The sequence below is a fragment of the Thalassophryne amazonica genome, chromosome 9, assembly GCF_902500255.1.
Source record: "Thalassophryne amazonica chromosome 9, fThaAma1.1, whole genome shotgun sequence".
Classification (NCBI taxonomy): Eukaryota; Metazoa; Chordata; class Actinopteri; order Batrachoidiformes; family Batrachoididae; genus Thalassophryne; species Thalassophryne amazonica.
The window spans coordinates 61,748,772-61,776,360 of NC_047111.1; the positions used below are offsets into that span (position 1 = coordinate 61,748,772).

Here is a 27,589-nt window from a genome sequence, read left to right on the forward strand (position 1 = left end):
CATTCATCTTCAACTGATTACTCCAATTAAAGGTCATGGGGTCCAGGAGCCTATCCCAGCATGTCATAGGTGTGAGGCGGGGTTCACCCTGGACAGGACGCCAGTCTGTCGCAGGGCAAATATAGACAAACAACACATGCACACCTATAGACAGTTTAAAGTTGGATCTCAACTTTCAAGGCTTTAAAACTTGAGTTAAAAGTGAGAAAGTATGGCTATTAGAGGTATGACTGGAGGGAAGAAGTAGGGTATAATACAATAATATCCCCTTTTTTGCTGATCTTATACATTTGCTAATCTGTGGGTTTTGTGATCAGTGACACTGTTCCAGTGGTTCAGTGTTCATACACCTGCACTGTTTGCTGACCTCTTTAAATATCCTTTTGAAATATAACTGAGCCTAATCCCATGAAAGGTACGCTGGGCTGTTCAGCAGAAGACAGTTTCAGATGTTAATGATACAGGTGAGCGTTGTTGTAACCTCTTTTTATGATGAACTGACTATGCACAGTGCTGTAGTGAGCACGCCCAGCAGCTCCTATGTCATGTTACTGCATGAATAAATGGCATTTATAATTGACGGTAACCTGGTGAATAATCATGTATGACACTGACGCACACCTTTAGACAGCTGTTGTGGACATTTGGGCCCAATTTCCTTATTTTTGAAACCAGGGAAGCAAAAATCAACAATGGAAAGCGACCTTACTTTAAAATCATTATAGTTTATTTTTTGTGAGTACTTTTAAGATTCAGGAGGTTAAATAACAGTGTTGTATAGTAACGAAGTAAAAATACTTCACTACTGTACTTAAGTACGTTTTGGGAGACTTTGTACTTGAGTTTTTTTTTTTAATTCAGCTTACTTTCACTTTTACTTCACTACATTTCTGACCTTAATTGCATACTTCTACTCGATACATTTTCTATGCGCCATGCCATTACTCGTTGCAAAAAACACACACACGAAAAAAGTTGTTTTCACCCAGAGACAGCTAGTGACTGCAACGTAGTCAGGCCGGTTTGTCATGAGGCATGTCCGATAGGCTTTTTTTTTTTTTTTTTTTTTTGCAGTTGCGCACTTGGGGGGTGTTTGTCAGGAAAATGATAATTTCTCTACATTGATTACAGACCTGCAGCGGGTATGTAATCAACTTTTCTGCAGCGCGGCTTTGCTTTGAACCTTGAACCAATCAAAGCAATGATTCGCAGGTCGAAGCAGTGCTTTGATCTACGATTCGTGGATTGATTGCTATATTTCACTTTATCCTAATTTTTCCTCGCTAAAACCTGAACAGCGTATGTCTGTGAGTAATATTTAATATTTTTATGTTAAACCGACCTGTTATGGTCTTCCGAAACAGTTGATGTGATTTTTATAACTTAAAACAGGATCGATGCTAATGCATTAGCATGTCTATGGTGTTTTCAATGTTAAAGTTAGCATTAGGCTGTTTGCATCAGCACGTTTGTGTTGATTTGTTTTCTGTATAATTAATGGCTCAGTGTTCGTTGTCGTAAAAGAGTCAAATTGTAATTTTTCAAATTTATTTTTATTCATATATTAATAATGGCAACAACAATAATAGTCTACATTATAGACAATAATAGTCAATAATAATAGACTAATAATGTTACAATACAATTTAGAGAAAGACAAAAAGAACCTAATGAAACAAAACACAACAGAAAAGATAAACCATGTAACAATGAAAATAAATAATACATATAGAAATAAATGTTTCCTGTGAACACCTAGTGAGTAGCCTACTCTCGTTTAGGTTTTCAAACCTTGTTTCTTAAGTGTTTTTGTGTGATGACACAATTTTCAGTATTTTGACTAATACTACCAGTCATTTACAAGCCTAGATAAACTTTATATAAAAAAAAATCAGTCCGTTTTTGATTAACATTTACTTGTACTTTTACTTTCAATACTTGAGTACATTTAGTTGTACATTACTTGTCATACTTAAGTACAATAAATACTAGATACTTTAAGACTTTTACTTGAGTAGCATTTCAATCGGTTACTTGAACTTCTACCAAAGTCATTTTTTTTAATGGGTATCTGTACTTGTACTTAAGTGTGATTTTTCCTGAACTTTATACAACACTGAGTAACTAAGACCACAGGTTTAGTCCAGATTGTTCTGTTGGCAGCTTCTGAATCCACTTCTAAAAAGGTTTACTTTTGGAGCACTGTACCATTGAAAAGGTGTCAGTTATAGTGTAAGAGAAAAGGCATTTTCTGTTTCCTAGTTGTGGGATGCAGACTTTCACTGATGCTGCATCAATTATTGACAAATTTTAATCTTAATCTCCCCCCCCCCCATTTTTAATCTCTTAGGTTATACAAGCTCCATGACAAGAAGTGTGAGCCATCACAATGACTGTGCCAAGAAAAGCAAGTCCACACTCACTCATCACAAGCAAATGTGTTCACTCAACTTCATATTTTCCATGAACACTTCTTGAATACAGTGCTGTGAACCAGTCAGTTTTCACACACTTAAATTTTTCTGACATCAAATTAAAAGAAGAATTTTTATTTATTTATTAAAATGCCATTTAAATTCCATTAAAATAAATCTCCACAACATGACAAAGTAAATAAAAAAAAAAAAGATACATAGCTGGATGGATATTGGAATGTATATAATGCTTAAATCGATCCTTGCCATTTGATTGGTGGTTTGTATGTCACATGATATGCATCATTCATACTATTTGCCATTGTGTTTCATTTACCGTGCAAGTTTGGTCCTATACTTTTTGTGCTATCGCATGCCATGACCACCGCGCACTCACACTAGCTAGTGGTGACAGCACTTATTTTAAAACAGCAGCCAGGCCCCACAGTGCCCAGACTCACTGGCTAACGGATAGGAAGGCTGGATGCACAGAGGGGACTTGAGCGAGTCGGGGGTCCTGAGAAAGCAGTGTTTGCTGGAGGCAGAGCCACGAAAGCTGGGTTGACCCCGCCACAGCTCGGGGCTTGCAGGGTGCCACTGGGGCACAGCAGGCTTCATCAGATGACACTTGGGTGAGATGGGGCATCTCTGTCTCGCTACAGAGCTTTAGTGGACACCGTAGGACCAGGAAGGGCACAAGTCCCTTTTCTCTTGTTTAGAAATAAATAAAATATGAAATAACAAGGATCTGTTTTAGGCATTATATACTCATAAAACAAATGTTTTTTCATTAGTGCAATGGAAAGAATATCACGTGGTGAACGATTCTTACCGTTGCACTCATAAACATTCATTATTTGTATAATATAGTCAATGATTCCTAACACTTTATCAAACCCTTAGGACAAAAAAATTGTACCTGAGGCCTTTTGATTGGCACTGTAAATTATGCCAATGGAGTGCTCTCTGTTGGACAAACTATATAATGACACCATTTCTAATGGTCACCGTGTTTTTATACATTGTTTATTCAGCAAAATAAAAGTTTGCATTGAAAAAATAACACTGGTGCCAACATACGTATTTGTGAAAGGCAAACTAATATGTGATTTGGGCTTTAGTGCATAGTGCAGCTTTTGTCTTCTGCACCTCTGAATTTGTATACAAAAAAATAAAATAAATCTAGGCTCAAGTCTACCATGTGCCTTCCGTTCAAAATGTTGCAGAAATCAAATCCTTCTCTCTGCCGCATCACCATGAAACTGGTGACTGTTAAAACTAAAATCGGTGTTTTGTTTTTTAAAGCTCAAGCACATTATTTTGTGTTGAAGCAATCGAGCTCACAGATTTATCACTTGTACTGAATAACATGCTTTATTTATTTCTTTTAATAGTGACCTCAGTCTTCACAGTGCATTTTCTTTCAACACCACCACAAAAAAAAGCTGGCATTCCATATTTTCCTTGTCAAATCTATTGCAGTCGGACCTCTTCCAGGATGACCTGTACCCAGATACAGCAGGACCTGAACCAGCCATGGAGCCTGAGGAGTGGCTGGAGGGCCGCGATGAAGACCCAATTTTGATGTCTATGAAAGAGGGCTATATGCCACCCAAGAGCCGAGAACTCAAAGTGGCTAAAAAGAACGTCTTGGGTTCCAGACCCACCACTCAACGTAGCATCTCCACTTGTGACACAAACAGCCTGCCAGTAAGTTTACATGTAGTGTCTTCAATTTAATGTTAGATTATTTTTATCTTGTGCATATGAACTGTTGGTTTGTTCACAAATGATCAGTATGATGTTTAATTGCTTTCACTGTGCAAACTCCAAGACCATGTAACAAGCCACACTGCAGGAAAAAATGTTTGAATTGTTTATAACAATAGAGAGAACCAGGTGATGTCGTCTGTCGTGTAGATGACAGGTCTTTCCAGCTCATATTAAGTTACCAGCTGCTTTACAATAAATTATACAAAGTTTCTATGAGTTGGAATAACGAGTGAGTCCAGACTGTTTTAGAACCTTAGACCTCAACAGTTTTTAGAAGAACTCAGGCCTTTAATTTCCTGTTGATTACATTTTTTTTCCTGTTAATTTACTGTCTTATTGTATTTATAAATTGTTTAGGTCCTTATCATATACACACTATTAATATTATTTTATTATTACTTCTATTTTGTCATTTGATTTTTAAATTGACCACAATGGAAATAAATGTTCTCACTTTCTTGTGTCATCCATGTATTTTTAACATATATTTACAATTATATTATGTACTTGAACTTACTAAACAATATAATGCATGTGCGCATGCTTTTAATATATAGATGACTTACTGCCCTCTGCTGGAATGATGCGAGTCCAGATATAAGTATCACATTGTTCAAGTGTTTTTAGCGAATATCTGTAGTTTCTCCACAAATATTAGTCCTATCAACTTTCCATTTTCACAGCGTTCATCCTTGACCTAAAATACATAAGCATACCAACGGCAAATGTCAGCTCTCCCCAGTTTGTCCGTGTTCCAAATTACATGCACGCACACAGTTATTTTTGTACACCCACAAATGGAGACGTGATGGAAGACCTCATACGCACTACCCTTTTCACTCATGGTAATGGCAACATGACAATTAACTAAACTGACTAAACCATTTGAAGTACAAAAAGACAGTAAATGAATAACACTAACACTGTTAAACTAACATGAACCACATGTTAAACCCCAAAACACTGAACTCCCATGGTACAGTGCAGCACAATATCCATTGTTCGCTGTTAGATAATATCACTAATTTCTCTAAAAATATAACTTTCCGTTTTCATGGCATTCATCCCTAACCAAAAAATACATAAGCAAACCAAATAGCAAATGTCAGCTCCCCCCGTTTCCCATGATTGAAACCATACGCACGCATGCGGAGGCCACTTGGCTATTATAATACAGACTATTATTATCAGTTTTATTATTTTTATGTTATTGTTACTTCTATTTTGTCATTTGATATTTAAATGGACCACAGTGGAAATAAGTGTTTCCCTTTCTTGTCATCCATGTATTTATAGCATATTTTACAATTACTTTAGTAAGTTCAACGTAAATACATAAATAAAATCACGCGCACATGCTTTTTAATATATACAGTCAGGAAAATAAGTATTTGAACACCCTGCGGTTTTGCAAGTTCTCCCACTTAGAAATCATGGAGGGGTCTGAGATTTTCATCTTAGGTGCATGTCCACTGTGAGACATAATCTAAAAAAAAAGAAAGAAAATCCGGAAATCACAGTGTATGAATTTTTTTTTTTTTTTTTTTGTAATTTATTTGTATGTTACACCTAGCAACCAGCAAGAATTCTCTGACCTGTTAATTTTTCTTTAAGAAGCCCTCTTATTCTGCACTCTTTACCTGTATTAATTGCACCTGTTTTAACTTGTTACCTGTATAAAACACCTGTTCACACACTCAGTCAATCACACTCCAACCTGTCCACCATAGCCAAGACCAAACAGCTGTCTAAGGACACCAGGGACAAAACTGTAGACCTGCACAAGGCTGGGATGGACTACAGGACAACAGGCAAGCAGTGTGGTAGAAGACAACAACTGTTATGATTATTTATTAGAAAGTAGAAGAAACACAAGATGACTGTCAATCTAGGATGATTCTGAGAAAGCTCAGAACTACACAGGACGATCTGGTCAGTGACCTGAAGAGAGCTGGGACCACAGTCACAAAGGTTACATTAGTAACATGATGCTGTCATGTTTTAAAATCCTGTAGAGCAGCAAGGTCCCCCTGCTCAAGCCAGCACATGTCCAGGCCTGTTTGAAGTTCACCAGTGACCATCTGGATGATCCAGAGGAGAGGAGAAGGTCATGTGGTCAGATGAGACCAAAATAGAGCTTTTTGGACTCCACTTACCATGTTTAAAGGATGAGTACAACCCCAAGAAAACCATCACAAACCGTGAAGCATGGGGGTGGAAACATCATACTCTGGGGGTGCTCTTCTGCAAAGGGGACAGGAGGACTGCACCGTATTGAAGGGAGGATGGATGGGGTCATGTATTGTGAAATTTTGGCAAACAACCTCTTTCCCTCAGTAAGAGCATTGAAGATGAGTCATGGCTGGGTCTTCCAGCATGACAGTGACCTCAAACACACAGCCAGGGCAACTAAGGAGGGGCTCTGTAAGAAGCATTTCAAGGTCCTGGAGTGGCCTGGCCAGAATGCCAGTGAATATTGGCGCCCAAATTGGCCTTACAGAATTAACTTTGGCATTTGAAGTGAGTTTGATATTCAGCCTGGTTTGCACTAAATGTAGCACATGCCATGGTGGATTCCAGAATGGCCCTGACAAGGTCAGCCACAGGACAATCATTTGGATAAAGGTCAGGGTCATAGGAGTTAAATGTCTAATTTCTGTAGTCTTTACTGTCTTCATGCCTATAGGCACTATTACCTAGTTAAAAAAAAGTTTGAGAGCCACTTTGAAGAACCCTGACCCTCTGCAGCTTGATTAATTGGGAGCTTGTCGGACCCTCAGACGTTTTGAACCAATTGATGTTTGGTACTTTTCTGTTTCTCTGACTGCAATTATGTTTACTTACTACACACAAGTTTGATCACCAACACAAGATTTTCTGATTTTTATCTTGATCCTTCTCTCCAGGTGTGGCAAATACCAGATTACACATTGAACCGCCCCCTGTCCGATCCCATTGTAGTTCTGGAGGGTCATTCCAAACGTGTTGGAATTGTCAGCTGGCATCCATCAGCACGCAACATACTACTCACAGCGGGTAACGCACACATGAACATACAGTGCATCCAGAAAGTATCTATAGCACTGTACTTTTTCCACATTTTTTACAGCCGTATTCCAAAATGAATTAATTTTTTTCCTCAAAATTCTACACACAACACCCATAATGATGTGAAAAAAGTGTTCAGTGCTCAGGTGCATCCTCTTTACACTGATCATCCTTGAGATTTTTACAGCTTAATTGGAGTCTACCTAAATTAAGTTGAATGGACATGATTTGGAAAGGCACATACCTGTCTACATATAAGGGTCCCACAGTTGAAGGTCCAAATGAGCACAGTGGCCTCCATCGTCTGTAAATGGAAGAAGTTCAGAACCACCAGGACTCTTCCTAGAGCTGGCTGCCCATCTAACCTGAGAGATCGGGGGGAAGGACCTTAGTCAAGGATGTGACCAAGAACCCGATGGTCACTCTGTCAGAGCTCCAGCATTCTTCTGTGGAGAGAGAACCTTCCAGAAGGAAAACCATCTCTGCAGCAATCCACCAATCAGGTCTTTATGGTAGAGTGGCCAGATGGAAGCCACTCCTTAGTAAAAGGCACATGGCAGCCCACCTGGAGTTTGCCACAAGGCACCTGAAGGACTCTCAGACCATGAGAAACAAAATTCTCTGGTCTGATGAGACAAAGATTGAACTCTTTGGCATAAATGCCAGGCATCATGTTTGGAGAAAACCAGGCACCATCCCTACAGTGAAGCATGGTGGTGGCAGCATTGTGCTGTGGGGATGTTTTTCTGCAGCAGGAACTAGGAGACTAGTCAGGATTGAGAGAAAGATGAATGCAGAAATGTACAGAGACATCCTGGATGAAAACTGCTCCAGAGTGCTCTTGACCTCAGACTGGGGCAGCAGTTCTTCTTGCAGCAGGAAAATGACCCTAAGCACACAGCCAAGATATCAAGGAGTGGATGTCCTTGAGTGGCCTAGTTAGAGCTCAGACCTGAATCTGAGTGAACATCTCTGGAGAGTTCTGAAAATGGCTGTGCACCGATGCTCCCCATCCAACCTGATGGAGCTTGAGAGGTTCTGCAAAGAGAAATGGACAAAACTGCCTAAAACAGATGCGCCAAGCTTGTGCCATCATATTCAGGAAGACTTGAGACTGTAATTGCTGATAAAGGTGCAGCAACAAAGTACGGAGCATAGGGTGTGAATACTTGTGTACATGTAAAATCACATGTACACAAGTATTGAGTTATTAGTTTGTTTATTATTTTATTATTATTATTTTAATAAATTTGCAAAAAAATAAAAAAAAAACTTTCATGTTGTCATTATGGGGTTTTGTGAGTATAATTTTGAGAGGGAAAACTTATTTTCTCCATTTTCGAATAAAGCTGTAACATAATAAAATGTGGAAGAAAAAAAACATGCTGTGAATACTTTACAGATGCACGGTATGTGATTTGTTGAGTTATTTGTAACCTCCTCCTTTTGTGCGAGTACATAAGCTCTGCTTTGACTGCATTCATGTTTATTGATCATGTCCACTCTCAGGCAGTGATAACCTGATAATCATCTGGAACGTGGGGACGGGCGAGCCCGTGCTCTCCATGGATGACCACCCAGACCTCATTTACAGCATCAGCTGGAACCGAAATGGCAGTTTGTTTTGCACCACCTGTAAGGACCGACGTCTGCGTGTATGTGACCCCCGTAGGAGGGAGGTGGTTGCGGTAAGTGACGAGGACATAGAGGGTGGACAAAATATTCAGCACACCTTCCACTAGAATGCTATCTGCTTTAAAAAAAAGAGAGAGAAAAATCAAATGCAGTAAATTTACCTTTGTTTTATAACTGTATTTAACATTCAAAGAAATGGCATTTCTACTAAAACATGTTTGTCTAAAATATCAATGACAATCAATAATCTATACAAAACACTTTTGTCTATTTTTCTGCTGATGTTAATGCAGACCAGATTTATCTGTGTAAGAGGAGTTGGACTGCCAAAATGTGGACCGGGGTTTGAGTCCAGGTTGGTGCTTCAGGCCACCAGTCTGTTTTGTTTTGACACTTCATTGCATTGTCCCAGTCCATCCAGCTAAATTGGTGCCCATCTTGTCTGGGGAAGTAGCCTGTGATGCCTTGATGTCCCCTTCAGGTGGAGTCATAGACTCATCCAGTTCACGTTGCAGAGTCAGAGGACGACCACCAGATTGCTGAACCTCATGGCCTGTATAGGTCTTCTACTGATGTTTGACTTTCAAGGAGACAACTTGTAAAGCAGTAACACATGTGCTCATTTATCCAGAATCTGCAGTAGATCTATTTAACCTGCTCCAACCTACTGAGCAAGTTTCAAAAAGTTAATTTGGTAGTGGTGGGTGCGTGTGTGTGGCATGTCTTTTTTTTTTTTCTCTCTCCTCACCTATGATTTAACAGGGCATGCATAGGATTAATAGTCATTCAATCAATCAATCAATCAATTTTTTTTTTATATAGCGCCAAATCACAACAAACAGTTGCCCCAAGGCGCTTTATATTGTAAGGCAAGGCCATACAATAATTACGTAAAAACCCCAATGGTCAAAACGACCCCCTGTGAGCAAGCACTTGGCGACAGTGGGAAGGAAAAACTCCCTTTTAACAGGACTCAGTGAGTCGTTTAGTGAGCAAGCAATTCTGGAAACTTCTATAAGGAACTCTATAAAATCTGTTGCATATCCAGCCCTCAAATTTTTTAATTTTGATGGATCCAGGTGAGGACCAGTGAGCTTCTTATTTTGGGTCATGTTGGCCTCTCTTTACATGCTAAATGATTGTAACATAAATTTAAAAAATGGCCTACACTCAGCCTGGTTGATGTGCAGATGTCTGTGTTGAAGAGGACGTGCAGCCCTCAGCTGGAAACGTTTTCATAAACTGTCATCTGTTCTATTCACCACAGGAGTTAGCCTCATTTGTGCTGCTCAGTGTTTATATTCCACCTCAGGTGTGCGTAACGGAGGAGGCGCAGGAGCAGCTCAATGACCAGATCACAGATCAATCAATCAATTTCAATCAATTTTATTTATATAGCGCCAAATCACAACAAACAGTTGCCCCAAGGCGCTTTATATTGTAAGGCAAGGCCATACAATAATTACGTAAAAACCCCAATGGTCAAAACGACCCCCTGTGAGCAAGCACTTGGCGACAGTGGGAAGGAAAAACTCCCTTTTAACAGGAAGAAACCTCCAGCAGAACCAGGCTCAGGGAGGGGCAGTCTTCTGCTGGGACTGGTTGGGGCTGAGGGCGAGAACCAGGAAAAAGACATGCTGTGGAGGGAGCAGAGATCAATCACTAATGATTAAATGCAGAGTGGTGCATACAGAGCAAAAAGAGAAAGAAACACTCAGTGCATTATGGGAACCCCCAGCAGTCTAAGTCTATAGCAGCATAACTAAGGGATGGTTCAGGGTCACCTGATCCAGCCCTAACTATATGCTTTAGCAAAAAGGAAAGTTTTAAGCCTAATCTTAAAAGTAGAGAGGGTGTCTGTCTCCCTGATCCGAATTGGGAGCTGGTTCCACAGGAGAGGAGCCTGAAAGCTGAAGGCTCTGCCTCCCATTCTACTCTTACAAACCCTAGGAACTACAAATAAGCCTGCAGTCTGAGAGCGAAGCGCTCTATTGGGGTGATATGGTACTATGAGGTCCCTAAGATAAGATGGGACCTGATTATTCAAAACCTTATAAGTAAGAAGAAGAATTTTAAATTCTATTCTAGAATTAACAGGAAGCCAATGAAGAGAGGCCAATATGGGTGAGATATGCTCTTCCTTCTAGTCCCCGTCAGTACTCTAGCTGCAGCATTTTGAATTAACTGAAGGCTTTTCAGGGAACTTTTAGGACAACCTGATAATAATGAATTACAATAGTCCAGCCTAGAGGAAATAAATGCATGAATTAGTTTTCATCATCACTCTGAGACAAGACCTTTCTAATTTTAGAGATATTGCGTAAATGCAAAAAAGCAGTCTTACATATTTGTTTAATATGCGCTTTGAATGACATATCCTGATCAAAAATGACTCCAAGATTTCTCACAGTATTACTAGAGGTCAGAGTAATGCCATCCAGAGTAAGGATCTGGTTAGACACCATGTTTCTAAGTTTTGTGGGGCCAAGTACAATAACTTCAGTTTTATCTGAGTTTAAAAGCAGGAAATTAGAGGTCATCCATGTCCTTATGTCTGTAAGACAATCCTGCAGTTTAGCTAATTGGTGTGTGTCCTCTGGCTTCATGGATAGATAAAGCTGGGTATCATCTGCGTAACAATGAAAATTTAAGCAATGCCGTCTAATAATACTGCCTAAGGGAAGCATGTATAAAGTGAATAAAATTGGTCCTAGCACAGAACCTTGTGGAACTCCATAATTAACCTTAGTCTGTGAAGAAGATTCCCCATTTACATGAACAAATTGTAATCTATTAGATAAATATGATTCAAACCACCGCAGCGCAGTGCCTTTAATACCTATGGCATGCTCTAATCTCTGTAATAAAAGTTTATGGTCAACAGTATCAAAAGCAGCACTGAGGTCTAACAGAACAAGCACAGAGATGAGTCCACTGTCTGAGGCCATAAGATGATCATTTGTAACCTTCACTAATGCTGTTTCTGTACTATGATGATTCTAAAACCTGACTGAAACTCTTCAAATAGGCCATTCCTCTGCAGATGATCAGTTAGCTGTTTTACAACTACCCTTTCAAGAATTTTTGAGAGAAAAGGAAGGTTGGAGATTGGCCTATAATTAGCTAAGATAGCTGGGTCAAGTGATGGCTTTTTAAGTAATGGTTTAATTACTGCCACCTTAAAAGCTTGTGGTACATAGCCAACTAATAAAGATAGATTGATCATATTTAAGATCGAAGCATTAAATAATGGTAGGGCTTCCTTGAGCAGCCTGGTAGGAATGGGGTCTAATAGACATGTTGATGGTTTGGATGAAGTAACTAATGAAAATAACTCAGACAGAACAATCTGAGAGAGAGAGTCTAACCAAATACTGGCATCACTGAAAGCAGCCAAAGATAACGATACGTCTTTGGGATGGTTATGAGTAATTTTTTCTCTAATAGTTAAAATTTTATTAGCAAAGAAAGTCCTGAAGTCATTACTAGTTAAAGTTAAAGGAATACTCGGCTCAATAGAGTTCTGACTCTTTGTCAGCCTGGCTACAGTGCTGAAAAGAAACCTGGGGTTGTTCTTATTTTCTTCAATTAGTGATGAGTGGTAAGATGTCCTAGCTTTACGGAGGGCTTTTTTATAGAGCAACAGACTCTTTTTCCAGGCTAAGTGAAGATCTTCTAAATTAGTGAGATGCCATTTCCTCTCCAACTTACGGGTTATCTGCTTTAAGCTGCGAGTTTGTGAGTTATACCTCGGAGTCAGGCACTTCTGATTTAAAGCTCTCTTTTTCAGAGGAGCTACAGCATCCAAAGTTGTCTTCTTGAGGATGTAAAACTATTGACGAGATACTCTATCTCACTTACAGAGTTTAGGTAGCTACTCTGCACTGTGTTGGTATATGGCATTAGAGAACATAAAGAAGGAATCATATCCTTAAACCTAGTTACAGCGCTTTCTGAAAGACTTCTAGTGTAATGAAACTTATTCCCCACTGCTGGGTAGTCCATCAGAGTAAATGTAAATGTTATTAAGAAATGATCAGACAGAAGGGAGTTTTCAGGGAATACTGTTAAGTCTTCAATTTCCATACCATAAGTCAGAACAAGATCTAAGATATGATTAAAGTGGTGGGTGGACTCATTTACATTTTGAGCAAAGCCAATTGAGTCTAATAATAGATTAAATGCAGTGTTGAGGCTGTCATTCTCAGCATCTGTGTGGATGTTAAAATTGCCCACTATAATTATCTGAGCTAAGCACTAAGTCAGACAAAAGTTCTGAAAATTCACAGAGAAACTCACAGTAATGACCAGGTGGACGATAGATAACAAATAAAACTGGTTTTTTGGGACTTCCAATTTGGATGGACAAGACTAAGAGTCAAGCTTTCAAATGAATTAAAGCTCTGTCTGGGTTTTTGATAATTAATAAGCTGGAATGGAAGATTGCTGCTAATCCTCCGCCTCGGCCCGTGCTACGAGCATTCTGGCAGTTAGTGTGACTAGGGGGTGTTGACTCATTTAAACTAACATATTCATCCTGCTGTAAGGCAGAATAAATCAATATGTTGATCAATTATTATATCATTTACTAACAGGGACTTAGAAGAGAGAGAGACCTAATGTTTAATAGACCACATTTAACTGTTTTAGTCTGTGGTGCAGTTGAAGGTGTTATATTATTTTTTCTTTTTGAATTTTTATGCTTAAATAGATTTTTGCTGGTTATTGGTAGTCTGGGAGCAGGCCCCGTCTCTACGGGGATGGGGTAATGAGGGGATGGCAGGGGGAGAGAAGCTGCAGAGAGGTGTGTAAGACTACAACTCTGCTTCCTGGTCCCAACCCTGGATAGTCACGGATGTGGAGAAGAGGTATCCAGACTCCCTGCTTATCATTCTGGGGGATTTTAACAGAGCAAATCTCAGCCATGAACTCTGCAAATACAGACAGCACATCACATGTCCCACCAGGGACGCAAACATTCTTGATCACTGCTACACCACAATAAAGGACGGCTATTGGTCTATTCCCTGTGCAGCTTTGGAACTCTCTGATCACTGTCTGATCCACCTCATTCCCACCTAAAGGCAGAAATTAAAATCTGCAAACCCTGTAGCGAAGACTGTAAAGATGTGAACCGGTGAGTCGAGGCAGTAGCTACAGGCCTGTTTTGACTGCACAGACTGGAGTGTCTTTGAAGCTGCATCCACAGACATTCATGGACTTTGTGACACTGTGATATCTTACATCAGTTTTTGTGAGGATCTGTGTGTGCAGACCAAATCTTTCTGCACATACAGCAACAACAAACTTGGTTTACTGGGAATGTGAGGCAGCTCCGCCAGGCCAAAGAGGAGGCCTACAGAGGCGGCAACAAGCTCCTGTACAAGAAGGCCAGAAACATGCTGACAAAGGAGATCAGAGTAGCAAAGAGGAGCTACTCTGATGGTCTGAAAAACAATTCTCAGCCAATGACCCTGCAGCAGTGTGGAGACATCTTCAACATGCCACAAACTACTGGAGACCAACCTCCCAACCTGTGGAGAACCCCCGACTGACTGACTGGCTGAGGAGTTGAATCTGTTTTACGCAGATTTGACCTGATGGTGTTGCTCCCTCATGTCTGAGTGCCTGTGCTGATCAGCTGGCCCCCCATCTGGATTTTCAACAGATCTCTGGAGCTGTGTGAGGTCCTCTTTTGCTTCACACGCTCCACTATTATCCCAGTCTCAAAGAAACCCTCCATAACAGGGCTAAATGACTACAGGCCCATCGCCCTGACATCTGTAGTCATGAAGTCTTTTGAACAGCTGGTGTTGAGCCACCTAAAGGACATCACAGGATCCCTGCTGGACCCCTTGCAATTTGCCTACTGGGCAAATGGGTCAGATGAGGATGCAGTCAACATGGGACTGCATTACATCCTGCAGCACATGGACTCGGCAGAGATGTATGTGAGGATCCTGTTTGTGGACTTCAGCTCGGCGTTCAGCACCATCATTCCTGACATTCTCCACCAAAAACTCTCCAACTTCAGCTCCCACCTGTCAGTGGATCTCCAACTTCCTGATGGTAAAGACAGCAGGTGAGGCTGGGGAGCATAACATCCAGCACATGGACCATCAGCACTGGCGCCTCTCAGGGGTGTGTGCTCTAACCACTGCTGTTCTCAGTCTATATGAATGACTGCACCTCAGGGAACTCCTTTGTTAAACTCCTGAAGTTTACGGACAATACCACCATCAATGGATTCATCCAGTATGGTGATGAGGCTGCATACAGATAGGAGGTGGAACAGTTGGTCCTCTGGTGTGGTCAGAACAACCTGGAGCTGAACCCGCTCAAGACTGTGAAGATGATGGTGGACTAATGGAGAAAGTGGACACTTTCTAGTTGCTGGGATTCACCATCTTCCGGGATCTGAAGTGGACCTCCCACATAGACGTCTTCAGGAAAAAGGGACAGCAGATGATGTACTTCCTCAGACAGCTCAGGAAGTTCAACCTGCCCCAGGAACTGCTCATCATCTTCTACATATCCATCATCCAGTCTGTCCTGTGCATCTTCATCTCTGTTTTGGTTCCTTCTGCCTCCAAACATGATGGGCTCAGATTTCAATGAACTGTCTGCAGAAAAAAATCATCGGAACCAGCCTGCCCTCCATCCAGGACTTATACTCTCTCGTTCCAGGTCAGAGCTGCGTCAGTCACAGTCAGTCAGAGCTGCGTGTCGTCAGAGCGAGCTGCAAAAAGTTTGTACCTGAGTTTTCAGAGGTGGTGTTTTGTGTTGCCATCTGCCACGCCGGTGTTTGCCAACCCGGACAGTGGGAATACCACCTCAACCGGCAACTTAGCCCCGCGACTGGACAGCAACAACGTCCGAGGCTCAACGTGGTGAATTCACTGAGGCCGCGCGCTGCGTCATTAGAGCCGCGCGTCACGAGTGCCGCTTCCCCGAGGCTCGTGCAGCCACCGCGGATCCATCAGCGCGGAAACACCGAGGGCCGCGCGGCACCAGCGCAGTGCAGATCCATCCCGGTGACAAACAACGCAGGCTGTTAACATCGGCGATCGACAAGCTGCTCATAAGCCGACCATGGGGGCCTAAGAAGGTTCTGACAGCGGAGGAAGGTGACGATATTAAAAATCTCTGGACTTTCTATCAGAGGAGATTTCTGTTGTGAAGCAGCAACAGAAATCAATCATGGATCTGGTGGAGGAGGTGAAGGCATTACGGCTCCAGATGCCGAGAAAGACCGGCATCTGGTGCAGCTGGAAAATAGAGTGGCTGAATTGGAGCAGTACACCAGAATTAACGACGTCATCATCACAGGTCTTCACTATCAAACCACGGCCTACCACGGGCGGTAACAGGATGAGAGCGGAGGGGACCCAGTGAACAGGAGGTCAGCTCTGTGGAAAAACAGGTTGCTGATTTCCCTCCTATCTAAAGGTATAGAAATGGATTTAAATAACATTGAAGCGTGCCACCCCTCTGCCCCGGAGAAATGACGGTGATAAACGAACCATCATCATGAGATTCATCAACAGAAAACACAAAACAGCACTGTTAAAACAAGGAAGAAAACTGAAAGGGACAAACGTATTCATCAATGAACATCTCACCAAACAGGAATGCCGACAATCGCCAGGAAGCCACGCTTCTTGAAGAAACAGGGAAAAATCCAGCACACATGGACTTCAACTGTAAAATATTCATCAAACTGAACGGATCACCAGAACAAGCAAAGTCATGGCAATAAGGAACATCGAGGAGCTGGACAAATATGAACAATAGTGTTTCTTAAAGCGAGGATCTGGACAAATATGACCAATAAGGTATGAGGACACAAACACATCACAACACCATGACACAGACCAGAGGAACCTATTCATCTACTACCTATTCATCTACATCTGGAGACAAGAAGGATATAACTCAAAGGATTGCTGATCATGGAAAAGTAGAACTGAGAACATTTAAATACACAGACCACAATGTACTGGACTTGGAGCACGATATAGACCCAGACAATAATTTCTTCTCAAATATCAATGACAGTTGTTGCTATTATACAGATGAACAGTTTAATCGGATCATTAGAACGGATAACAAATTATCAATAATCCATTCAACAGCAGAAGTCTATAGGCAACTTTAACAACATTAAAGAATATTTAAGGTCAGTTTAAAAAAATATTTAACATAATTGCTATATCAGAAACATGGATCAATGAAGATAAAGGAATGGATTTGAACTGGATGGATATGAATTTAATTGTGTAATAGAAAAAATAAGAGTGAGGAGGAGTGGCTGTGTATGTGGATAAGAACATGGATTATAAAATAGTAGACAATATGACAACTGTGATTGATAACTTATTAGAATGTATACTATTGAAATATGTGAAGAAAAAAGCAAAAATGTATTAGTCAGCTGTATATATAGAGCACCAGGATCTAGTATTGAAACATTCACTGACTGTATGGGAAAAATGTTCTCAAAAACTAATCAAAAAACTGTGTTCATTGTGGTGACTTAAATATTGATCTGCTCAATCCAAATAAGCATAAAATAACAGATGAATTTATCAGTATAATGTACAGTATGAGTTTTAATCCAAAAATCACCAGGCCAAGCAGAATTACATCCCATAGTGCCTACCTTAATTGATAATATATTCAGCAATGATATTGAGAATAACACTTGAGTGGATTATTAATCAATGACATTAGTGATCATCTACCAGTTTTCATCGTTTATATAGAAACCATCGGCGGAATCAGCCAGAGGAGAAAATAAAATACAGGCGAGTGCGGACAGAGGAAAACATGAACACACTAAAGAAGGATTTACAGGAGCAAAACTGGGAAAAGGTATACAGTGAAAGTGATGTTGATAGGCATATGAAACTTTTTTACAAATATTTACATCATTATATGATAAAAATTGTCCAATTAAACAAGACTACAGAAAACAAAAAATCCAAGCTCGACCATGGATGACGAAAGGGTTACGAAATGCATGTAATAAGAAAAATACACTGTATAGAGAATTCATAAAACTAAAGACTAAAGAGGCAGAAAATAGATATAAGAAATACAAAAAATAGATTAACTAATATTATACGGGTATGTAGGAAGGAATATTATAGTAACATATTATATAATAACAAAAACAATATTAAAGGAATATGGGATATATTAAATAGCATTATCAAAATGGTATAAAAAACAGAGTTACCCTCAGTATTTCATTGATAATAATGTCAAGAAGGAAAATAAGGATGAGGTAGTCAACGGTTTTAATAATTTTTTTGTAAATATTGGACCAAGCTTGGCAGAAAAAATTCCTGATTCCCAATCTGAGGATTGGGATAATAATCTTATAGAAAGAAATCCCTGTTCAATGTTCCTCACAGCAGTGGATGGAAATGAAATTATAGACATCGTGAATAATTGTAAATATAAAACATCTACCGATTTAAATGAAATTGATATGGTGGTGGTAAAACAGGTCATTGAATGGATTGTAGAACCATTAACATACATCTGTAACTTATCATTTCAAACCGGTAAATTTCCCAATCAAATGAAAATAGCTAAGGTTGTGCCGCTGTATAAGACTGGGGAGAGACACCACTTCACAAATTATAGACCTGTTTCTTTGCTTCCACAATTTTCCAAATTATTAGAAAAGTTATTCAATAATAGATTAGCACATTCATAAATAAACATAAATTACTTACTGATAGTCAATATGGATTCAGAGCACATAGTTCAACATCACTTGCATTAATAGAATCAGTTGAGGAGATTACAAACGCCATAGACCACAAATTACATTCAGTTGGAATATTATAGGACCTTAAAAAGGCTTTTGATACAATTAATCATGACATATTAATCAATAAACTTGAACAGTATGGGATTAGGGGGTTGGTGTTGCACTGGGTGAGAAGCTACTTAAGTAACAGAAAACAGTTTGTGAGTTGGGGGAATATACATCATCATGCTTGGACAATGCTTGTGGCGTCCCACAGGGGTCAGTATTGGGTCCAAAACTGTTTCTAATTTATATAAATGATATTGTCAATGTTTCCAAAATATTAAAATTAGTATTATTTGCAGATGACACAAGCATTTTTTGTTCAGGGGGGGATTTGCAGGAGTTACTGAGGAGGATCAGTATAGAAATGGGAAAATTGAAAATATGTTTTGACAGAAACAAATTATCATTAAACTTAAGTAAAACAAAATACATGTTATTTGGCTATTGTAATACAGACATACAGGTTCAGTTACAAGTCGAGGGGGTAGATATTGAAAGGGTACATGAAAATAAGTTTCTGGGGGTGATAATAGATGATAAGATAAACTGGAAGACTCATAGAAAACATATACAAAGTAAACTGTCAAGAAGCATTTCAGTTCTAAACAAAGCGAAACATATTCTGGACACAACTCACTCCGCATTCTTTACTGCTCACTGGTTTTACCATATTACAGTACTGTGCAGAGGTATGGGGTAATACTTATAAGGTACAACACAATCACTATCAGTAATGCAGAAAAGAGCTATAAGAATTATTCATAATACTGGCTATAGAGATCATACAAATCCACTATTTTTAACAATCCAAATTCTTAAATTCACAGACTTGGTTCATTTTCAAACAGTACAAATTGTGTATAAGCAATAAACAATTTACTTATCCAGCAAATATTAAAAATATGTTTTTAACAGATCAGGGGATTACAGTCTGAGGGGGAAATTTAATTTAAAGCATCAGTGGCACGAACAACATTAAAAGGTTCTGTATTTCGTCTGTGGGGTGAGGATGTGGAACAGATTGGGGAGTGGGGCTCAAGCAATGTCCAAGCATGAACCAGTTCAAACAGCGGTACAAAAATAGGTTTTTTTCTGGGTATAGGGAGGAGGAAGGGTAATGAGGGTTAGGGTGTTTTTGTTTTTTTGCCTTCGTCTTGTAAATATATAGTATTTTGTATGTAAGTAGGGTATGTGAAGGTGTATTTTATGTTTGTTGTATATATGTGTAATATGTAGTATGTAGTATTTGATATGTGTATGTATAGTATGATGTGTGTATATGTATATATATATGTATATATAATATATTGATATCGATTTAGGTGTGTAGGAATCTATGTGTATATGTGGCAAAGGGTATTAACTGGTTGTGGGGGAAAGAAGGGTAGGGATAAATACGTTGATGCTTCACCCTACCCCTTTTCGGACATGTTGGGTACACAGTAGGAAACTTTTTTGTTGTTGTCTTTACTGATCTATCTTGTAATTGTTGTTGTATCAAATGTTCGAAATAAACAGTTTTCATTCATTCATTCATTCATTCATACCGGTCCAGGACCAGGAAGTGAGCTGGTAACATCTCTGCAGACCCCTCACACCCTGGACACACATTGTTTAAACTCCTCCCCTCCGGTCGAAGTTACAGAGCTCTGTACATCAAAACAACCAGACACAGGAACAGTTGTTCATCACACTGATAAACGACTAACCTGCCAAAAACTCAGTCATATACCTCAGTGTGGGACTTCAGTCTTTGTCCTTTGCACACATTTTTTACTGCACATTTTATTGCACATTTTTTTCTGTTGTGATTTTATTGTGAATTATTTCGTGTTAGCGTATATTTATACATGCTTGTACAGAGTACAGTTCAAACTGGAGTCGAATTCCTTGTATTCTTTGAGAATACTTGGCAAATAAAGGCCATTCTGATTCACTGAGTCCATGGTGATTAAACACTGACATATAGTGGTGACTCTGTAACACTAATCTGTGTTACAGCGGCCACTGTAGGCTGCTGTCGCTTGTTAAGTAACAAACATAAAGCACGCATGGATTTGAAAGTAAAATTGTTAAATTTTGGTGAGGTGATGGTCTAGTGATTAAGGCGTTGGGCTTGAGACCAGAGGATCCTCTGTTCAATCCCAACCTGACCGGAAAACCACTAAAGGCCCTTGGGCAAGGTCCTTAATCCCCTAGTTGCTCCCATTGTGTAGTGAGTGCCTTGTATGGCAGCACCCTGACATTGCGGTGAATGTGAGGCATTATTGTAAAGCGGTTTGAGCATCTGATGCAGATGGAAAAGCGCTATATACAGTAGTGTTCAGAATAATAGTAGTGGTATGTGACTAAAGATTAATCCAGGTTGTGAGTATATTTCTTGTTACATGGGAAACAAGGTACCAGTAGATTCAGTAGATTCTCACAAATCCAACAAGACCAAGCATTCATGATACGCACACTCTTAAGGCTATGAAATTGGGCTATTAGTAAAAAAAAAAGTAGAAAAGGGGGTGTTCACAATGATGGTAGCATTTGCTGTTGACGCTACAAACTCAAAACTATTATGTTCAAACTGCTTTTTTACCAATCCTGTGAATCACTAAACTAGTATTTAGTTGTATAACCAGTTTTTCATGATTTCTTCACATCTGCGAGGCATTAATTTTGTTGGTTTGGAACCAAGATCTTGCTCGGTTACTAGTGTGCTTGGGGTCATTGTCTTGTTGAAACACCCATTTCAAGGGCATGTCCTCCTCAGCATAAGGCAACATGACCTCTTCAAGTATTTTGACATATCCAAACTGATCCATGATACCTGGTATGCGATATATAGGCCCAACACCATAGTAGGAGAAACATACCCATATCATGATGCTTGCACCACCATGCTTCACTGTCTTCACTGTGAACTGTGGCTTGAATTCAGAGTTTGGGGGTCGTCTCACAAACTGTCTGTGGCCCTTGAACCCAAAAAGAAAAATTTTACTCTCATCAGTCCACAAAATATTCCTCCATTTCTCTTTAGGCCAGTTGATGTTCTTTGGCAAATTGTAACGTCTTCTGCACGTCTTTTATTTACAGAGGGACTTTGCAGGGGATTCTTGCACATAAATTAGCTTCACACAGGCGTCTTCTAACTGTCACAGGACTTACAGGTAACTCCAGACTGTCTTTGATCATCCTGGAGCTGATTCAATGGGTGAGTCTTTGCCATTCTGGTTATTCTTCTATCCATTTTGATGGTTGTTTTGTGAACACCCCCTTTTCTACTTTTTGTAATAGCCCAGTTTCATAGCCTTAAAAGTGTGCATATCATGAATGCTTGGTCTTGTTGGATTTGTGAGAATCTACTGAATCTACTGGTACCTTGTTTCCCATGTAACAATAATCATTTTTAGTCACATAGTACTACTATTATTCTGAACACTACTGTAAATGCAGTCCATTTACCATTTAAATTTTTTCGCCAAACTGATGATTGATTAATGAAATGTTTCTGGTCCTGGTGCTTCCTGTCTTACTGCATAGGTGTGAGACTTTGTTGCTTACCAGTTGTCCTAAGGTGTGACTAGATGTCCTTGGTAAAAGGTCTATTTGGAGGATGCTTGGGTACCACTGAGTGACGTTTGTGCCAATTAAATAGTTACTTATACAGACTCAGGTTGAGGCGTGCTGCTTCCATTGTAGTGCAGCAAATAACTGAAACAATACTTCACATAGTGATACAAGCACCAAATCCAGTACAAATTCTCCTTAGACATTGCTCTTTTGAAAACCGACGGGCCACTTGAATTTTCAATAGGCCACCACGTAGGGGTCAATCGAATTACATTTCTCCATTTTTTTCCTTCGCTTTATTTGAAGTCGGGTCGTGGGGGCAACAGCTCATGCAAAGCCGCCCAGACCTCCCGATCCACACACACCTCCCCCAGCTCCTCCGGGGAAACCCCAAGGCATTCCAAGCCAGCTGAGAGACTAGTCCCTCCAGCGTGTCCTGGGTCTTCCCTGGGCCTCCTCCAATGGGACGTGCCCGGAACACCTCTCCAGCGAGGCGTCCAGGGGGCATCCGGACGCCTCGCTGGAGAGGTGTTCCGGACAGCTAAAGATTCCAAAAGGGTATAGTTTGGGACTATCTATGACTGAATGAATGTTATGGGGTAAAAAACTTAAAAATGGTGACAAGGTCAGTTTCAGTTTGTACAGGGGTCAAAAGTTAAAGTTGCTCCAACTTTTAGTAAAAAAATGGTGCAAATTGTTGATTGAGCTACTTGGATTAATAATGGAATAGTTTGGCTGTGTTGAATGCTTGATCATTTAAAGTAAAGGTCAAATATAGTTGACGTCCATTGAATGCTATGACATGGACATATGTTATCCAGTAACATGAAACTAGCATGATACATGGTGCAAACTATTCCTTTTTGAAACCCTATTAACTCAGCCAATAATTTGCATCACTTTTGAACAAATTGGAGCAACTCTAACTTTTGACCCCTGTAACTGAAGCTGAACTTTGTCACCATTCTTGTTGTTTATACCCCATAACTCTATAGAATTCAGTCATAGATTGTCTAACTATACCTTTTTTGGAATCTTTACAATCAGACAAATAATGTAGTATAATTTTCAATATCAAATCAATTTTATTTATATAGCGCAAATCACAACAAACAGTTGCCCCAGGCGCTTTATATTGTAAGGCAAAGCCATACATAATTACGAAAAAAAACCCCAACGGTCAAAACGCCCCCTGTGAGCAAGCACTTGCAACAGTGGGAAGGAAAAACCCTTTTAACAGGAAGAAAACCTCCAGCAGACCCAGCTCAGGGAGGGGGCAGGTCTTCTGCAGGGACTGGTTGGGGCTGAGGGAGAGAACCAGGAAAAAGAGAAAGAAACACTCAGTGCATCATGGGAACCCCCCAGCAGTCTAAGTCTATAGCAGCATAACTAAGGATGGTTCAGGGTCACCTGATCCAGCCCTAACTATAGCTTTAGCAAAAAGGAAAGTTTTAAGCCTAATCTTAAAAGTAGAGAGGGTGTCTGTCTCCCTGATCCGAATTGGGAGCTGGTTCCAGAGGAGAGGAGCCTGAAAGCTGAAGGCTCTGCCTCCATTCTACTCTTACAAACCCTAGGAACTACAAGTAAGCCTGCAGTCTGAGAGCGAAGTGCTTCTATTGGGGTGATATGGTACTATGAGGTCCCTAAGATAAGATGGGACCTGATTATTCAAAACCTTATAAGTAAGAAGAAGAATTTTAAATTCTATTCTAGAATTAACAGGAAGCCAGTGACGAGAGGCCAATATGGGTGAGATATGCTCTCTCCTTCTAGTCCCCGTCAGTACTCTAGCTGCAGCATTTTGAATTAACTGAAGGCTTTTCAGGGAACTTTTAGGACAACCTGATAATAATGAATTACAATAGTTCAGCCTAGAGGAAATAAATGCATGAATTAGTTTTTCAGCATCACTCTGAGACAAGACCTTTCTAATTTTAGAGATATTGTGCAAATGCAAAAAAGCAGTTCTACATATTTGTTTAATATGCGCATTGAATGACATATCCTGATCAAAAATGACTCCAAGATTTCTCACAGTATTACTAGAGGTTAGGGTAATGCCATCCAGAGTAAGGATCTGGTTAGACACCATGTTTCTAAGATTTGTGGGGCCAAGTGCAATACTTCAGTTTTATCTGAGTTTAAAAGCAGGAAATTAGAGTCATCCATGTCTTTATGTCTGTAAGACAATCCTGCAGTTTAGCTAATTGGTGTGTGTGAATAAGTGAATAAATTGGTCCTAGCACAGAACCTTGTGGAATTCCATAATTAACCTTAGTCTGTGAAGAAGATTCCCCATTTACATGAACAAATTCTAATCTATTAGATAAATATGATTCAAACCACCGCAGTGCCTTTAATACCTATGGCATGCTCTAATCTCTGTAATAAAATTTTATGGTCAACAGTATCAAAAGCTGCAGGTGATGGCTTTTTAAGTAATGGTTTAATTACTGCCACCTTAAAAGCCTGTGGTACATAGCCAATATGACTGGAGCATTTTATATTTTGACCCCACGTAATTCTTTAATTGACCCCTACGTGGCCGCCTATTGAAAATTCAAGTGACCTGTCGGTTTTTAAAAGAGTAATATCTAAGGTGTACTTTTACCAAATTTGGTGCTTGCATCACCATTTGAAGGATTCCCCTGTAAATATTCTATCTGCTGCACTATTGCGAGGGAATATCAGCTACAACATTTTGGCCCTGTGGTGTGTTTCTCTGGGCATGATCCAGCACATAGCCTCCTCAGTGCTATGGACACAAGTAGCTGAAAAAGGCCAAGGGGATGCCCACCTTTCACCTGGCTGCAACAGATAGATTGCTACATTTGAGGATTAGGGATGGACCAAAGACCTGCATAGGTGGTTGACATTGCTAACCTAGGGTGGTTCTGTGGTGTGGTGAGGCAATGCACTGCTGCATGCTCCTAGACCTGATCTATAACCAATGGGGAGTGATTTTGCACCCCTCTTTTATATGATTTTGTTAATCCCAGTGTACAATCTGTTGATTGCTTACCCATGGTGAACATGGGCACTATGCTGGTGCTTTTCCAGATTTGTAAGTGAACCTCAACAAATCAACAGTTTTCTTAAATAAAATAACACTACAAACAGCTGAAAAGGCTGAGCAGGAGAACATGAAAAAGAAAACCCACAGCAGCATTAAATACCTTCTTGCCTTTAAATTTTCTTGTCTACACCATCTCTGTCAACCAATAGGAACGTCTAGCTCCACATGAAGGGATCCGGCCAATGAGAGCCATGTTCACCAGAGATGGAAACATCTTCACCACAGGATTTACCAGGATGAGCCAACGGGAGCTCGGCCTCTGGGACCCGGTAAAAACACAGCATAGGCCTGATTATTATCTACTGTTATCATTCAAAACAAGTGCGTTCTTCATGTTTTTTGTTTTTTTTTTCAATGATGCTGTCCACAGACAAACTTTGAGGAGCCAATTGCACTGTTGGAGTTGGACACAAGTAATGGAGTGTTGTTACCATATTATGATGCAGATGCAACATGGTCTACCTCTGTGGGAAGGTACAAAGTTGTTGACTGTGTTTTACATTTAAAATTGTGTGCACATGGAGAACCAGATGTTTTGAATGTGTTTCTGTTGACTTATTCTGAGAAAACATTTCTTTTGCTTCGTTCATGCATTTGTGTGTGTGTAGGGGGACAGCAGTATCCGTTACTTTGAGATCACAGACGAGCCGCCATACGTCCACTACCTGAACACCTACAGCAGTAAGGAGCCTCAGAGGGGTATGGGCTTTATGCCCAAGAGAGGTGTGGACGTTACAAAGTGTGAGATTGCCAGGTAGGATGTGGTGGTGTTAGAAAATGGGGGTGTGACCCGAGGGCCACTTGTTTAATACCCTGACGAAATCGAGTGTCTGCCTCACCCTTGACGGACTTGAGCACTGTTGAATCTAATTTAAGCACCCCATCACATAATTAATTTTTGATGACTCCTTAGCAAGTCCAAGTAGTTGTAATTTAAGATTTGGTTGGTTCTTATATACTCGACCTTTGTCAACACTTCAATATTAGCACACAACTTACTGGTTTTCACTTTGTTCACAAATGGAAAAGTGTGCCAATAGAGGAACACTCAACACATTTCAGTTCCCCATTATTGTTTGTGTTCATTGACTGATACGCCAACAGGATGTTTGCTGAATGTAGTTTTTAACCTCTCAATTGACAGCCGAAAAGGTATTATCTTGTTGTAGGTCCTCCTGTCCCTCTGTGTGTCTGTCCATGGGATGGTTTAAACACATTATCTCTTGAATGTGCTAAGACATGGTCATTAAGCTGATGTCAGTGATGCATGGTGGGATTAACCAGCAACCTACTGATCAGTCGCATTGACATTTTCTGGGGAAATAAATCTGTCAACTTGGTCAGTAACTACATAAACACAGTATCTTTGAACAAGCTATGAGATGTTAACTGTAGTAATGTCAGTGATGCATGCTGAGGTGGAGAAAAAGCATATTGAAGATTGTATATATTGGCCTACAACCCCAAATCAGAAAACGTTGTAACTGTATGGTGCAAATGCAAATTACAGCAACAACTTCAGCAATGATTCTTTCCTTTTTCTTTGACTGCTATTTCATTGCAGACAGGATGAACTGAAGATTTCATGTTTTGTGTGGTCAACTCTTTCATTTAATATATAGTACATCTGGAAAGTTATCATTCAAGATGACTTGAGGCTGTAATTGCTGTCAAAGGTGCATGAACAAAGTATTGAGCAAAGGGTGTGAATACTTATGGACATGTGATTTCTTCTTTTTTTATTTTTAATAATTTAGCAAACATTTATAAAACCTCTTTCATTTTGTCATTATGGGCTGTTGTGAGTAGAATTTTGAGGGGAAAGAATGAATTTACTCCATTTTGCAATAAGGCTGTAACATAAAATATGGAAAAAGTGAAGTACCGTGAATACTTTCCAGATGTACTGTATGCAACACTGGTTCAACTATAATATGTGCAGCCGGTTGTAAGGGGAGAGGACATCAGGGCCTGCAGATTTATTTATTTTTAGGATCTAAACCCTCAGCCATTCATCTTCAACTGATTACTCCAATTAAAGGTCATGGGGGTCCAGGAGCCTATCCCAGCAGTCATAGGGTGTGAGGCGGGGTTCACCCTGGACAGGACGCCAGTCTGTCGCAGGGCCACATATAGACAAACAAACACATGCACACCTATAGACAGTTTAAAGTTGGATCTCAACCTTTCAAGGCTTTAAAAACTTGAGTTAAAAAGTGAGAAAGTATGGCTATTAGAGGTATGACTGGAGGG

General features: G+C 40.0%; 1 protein-coding gene and 1 long non-coding RNA gene across 4 annotated transcripts in view; one reads left to right on the forward strand and one right to left on the reverse strand.

Annotated features, from left to right (window-relative positions):
- On the reverse strand, positions 1-27,528 carry LOC117517252. The gene is made up of 3 exons (XR_004562687.1): positions 27,483-27,528; positions 26,243-26,244; positions 1-144 (listed from the first exon to the last, which is right to left on the reverse strand). It is a non-coding gene; the product is annotated as an uncharacterized LOC117517252 (long non-coding RNA).
- Positions 1-27,589, forward strand: part of coro6 (coronin 6) — a 105,475-nt gene that overhangs the window by 67,301 nt on the left and 10,585 nt on the right. For all 3 annotated transcript variants that reach the window (XR_004562686.1, XM_034178196.1, XM_034178197.1), the window contains one exon: positions 25,945-26,090. Coding sequence is in view for 2 of the 3 variants with exons in the window: in XM_034178196.1 (XP_034034087.1) it covers positions 25,945-26,090 (146 nt within the window). In the remaining variant the exon portion in view is untranslated. The remainder of the gene's footprint in view (positions 1-25,944; positions 26,091-27,589) is intronic.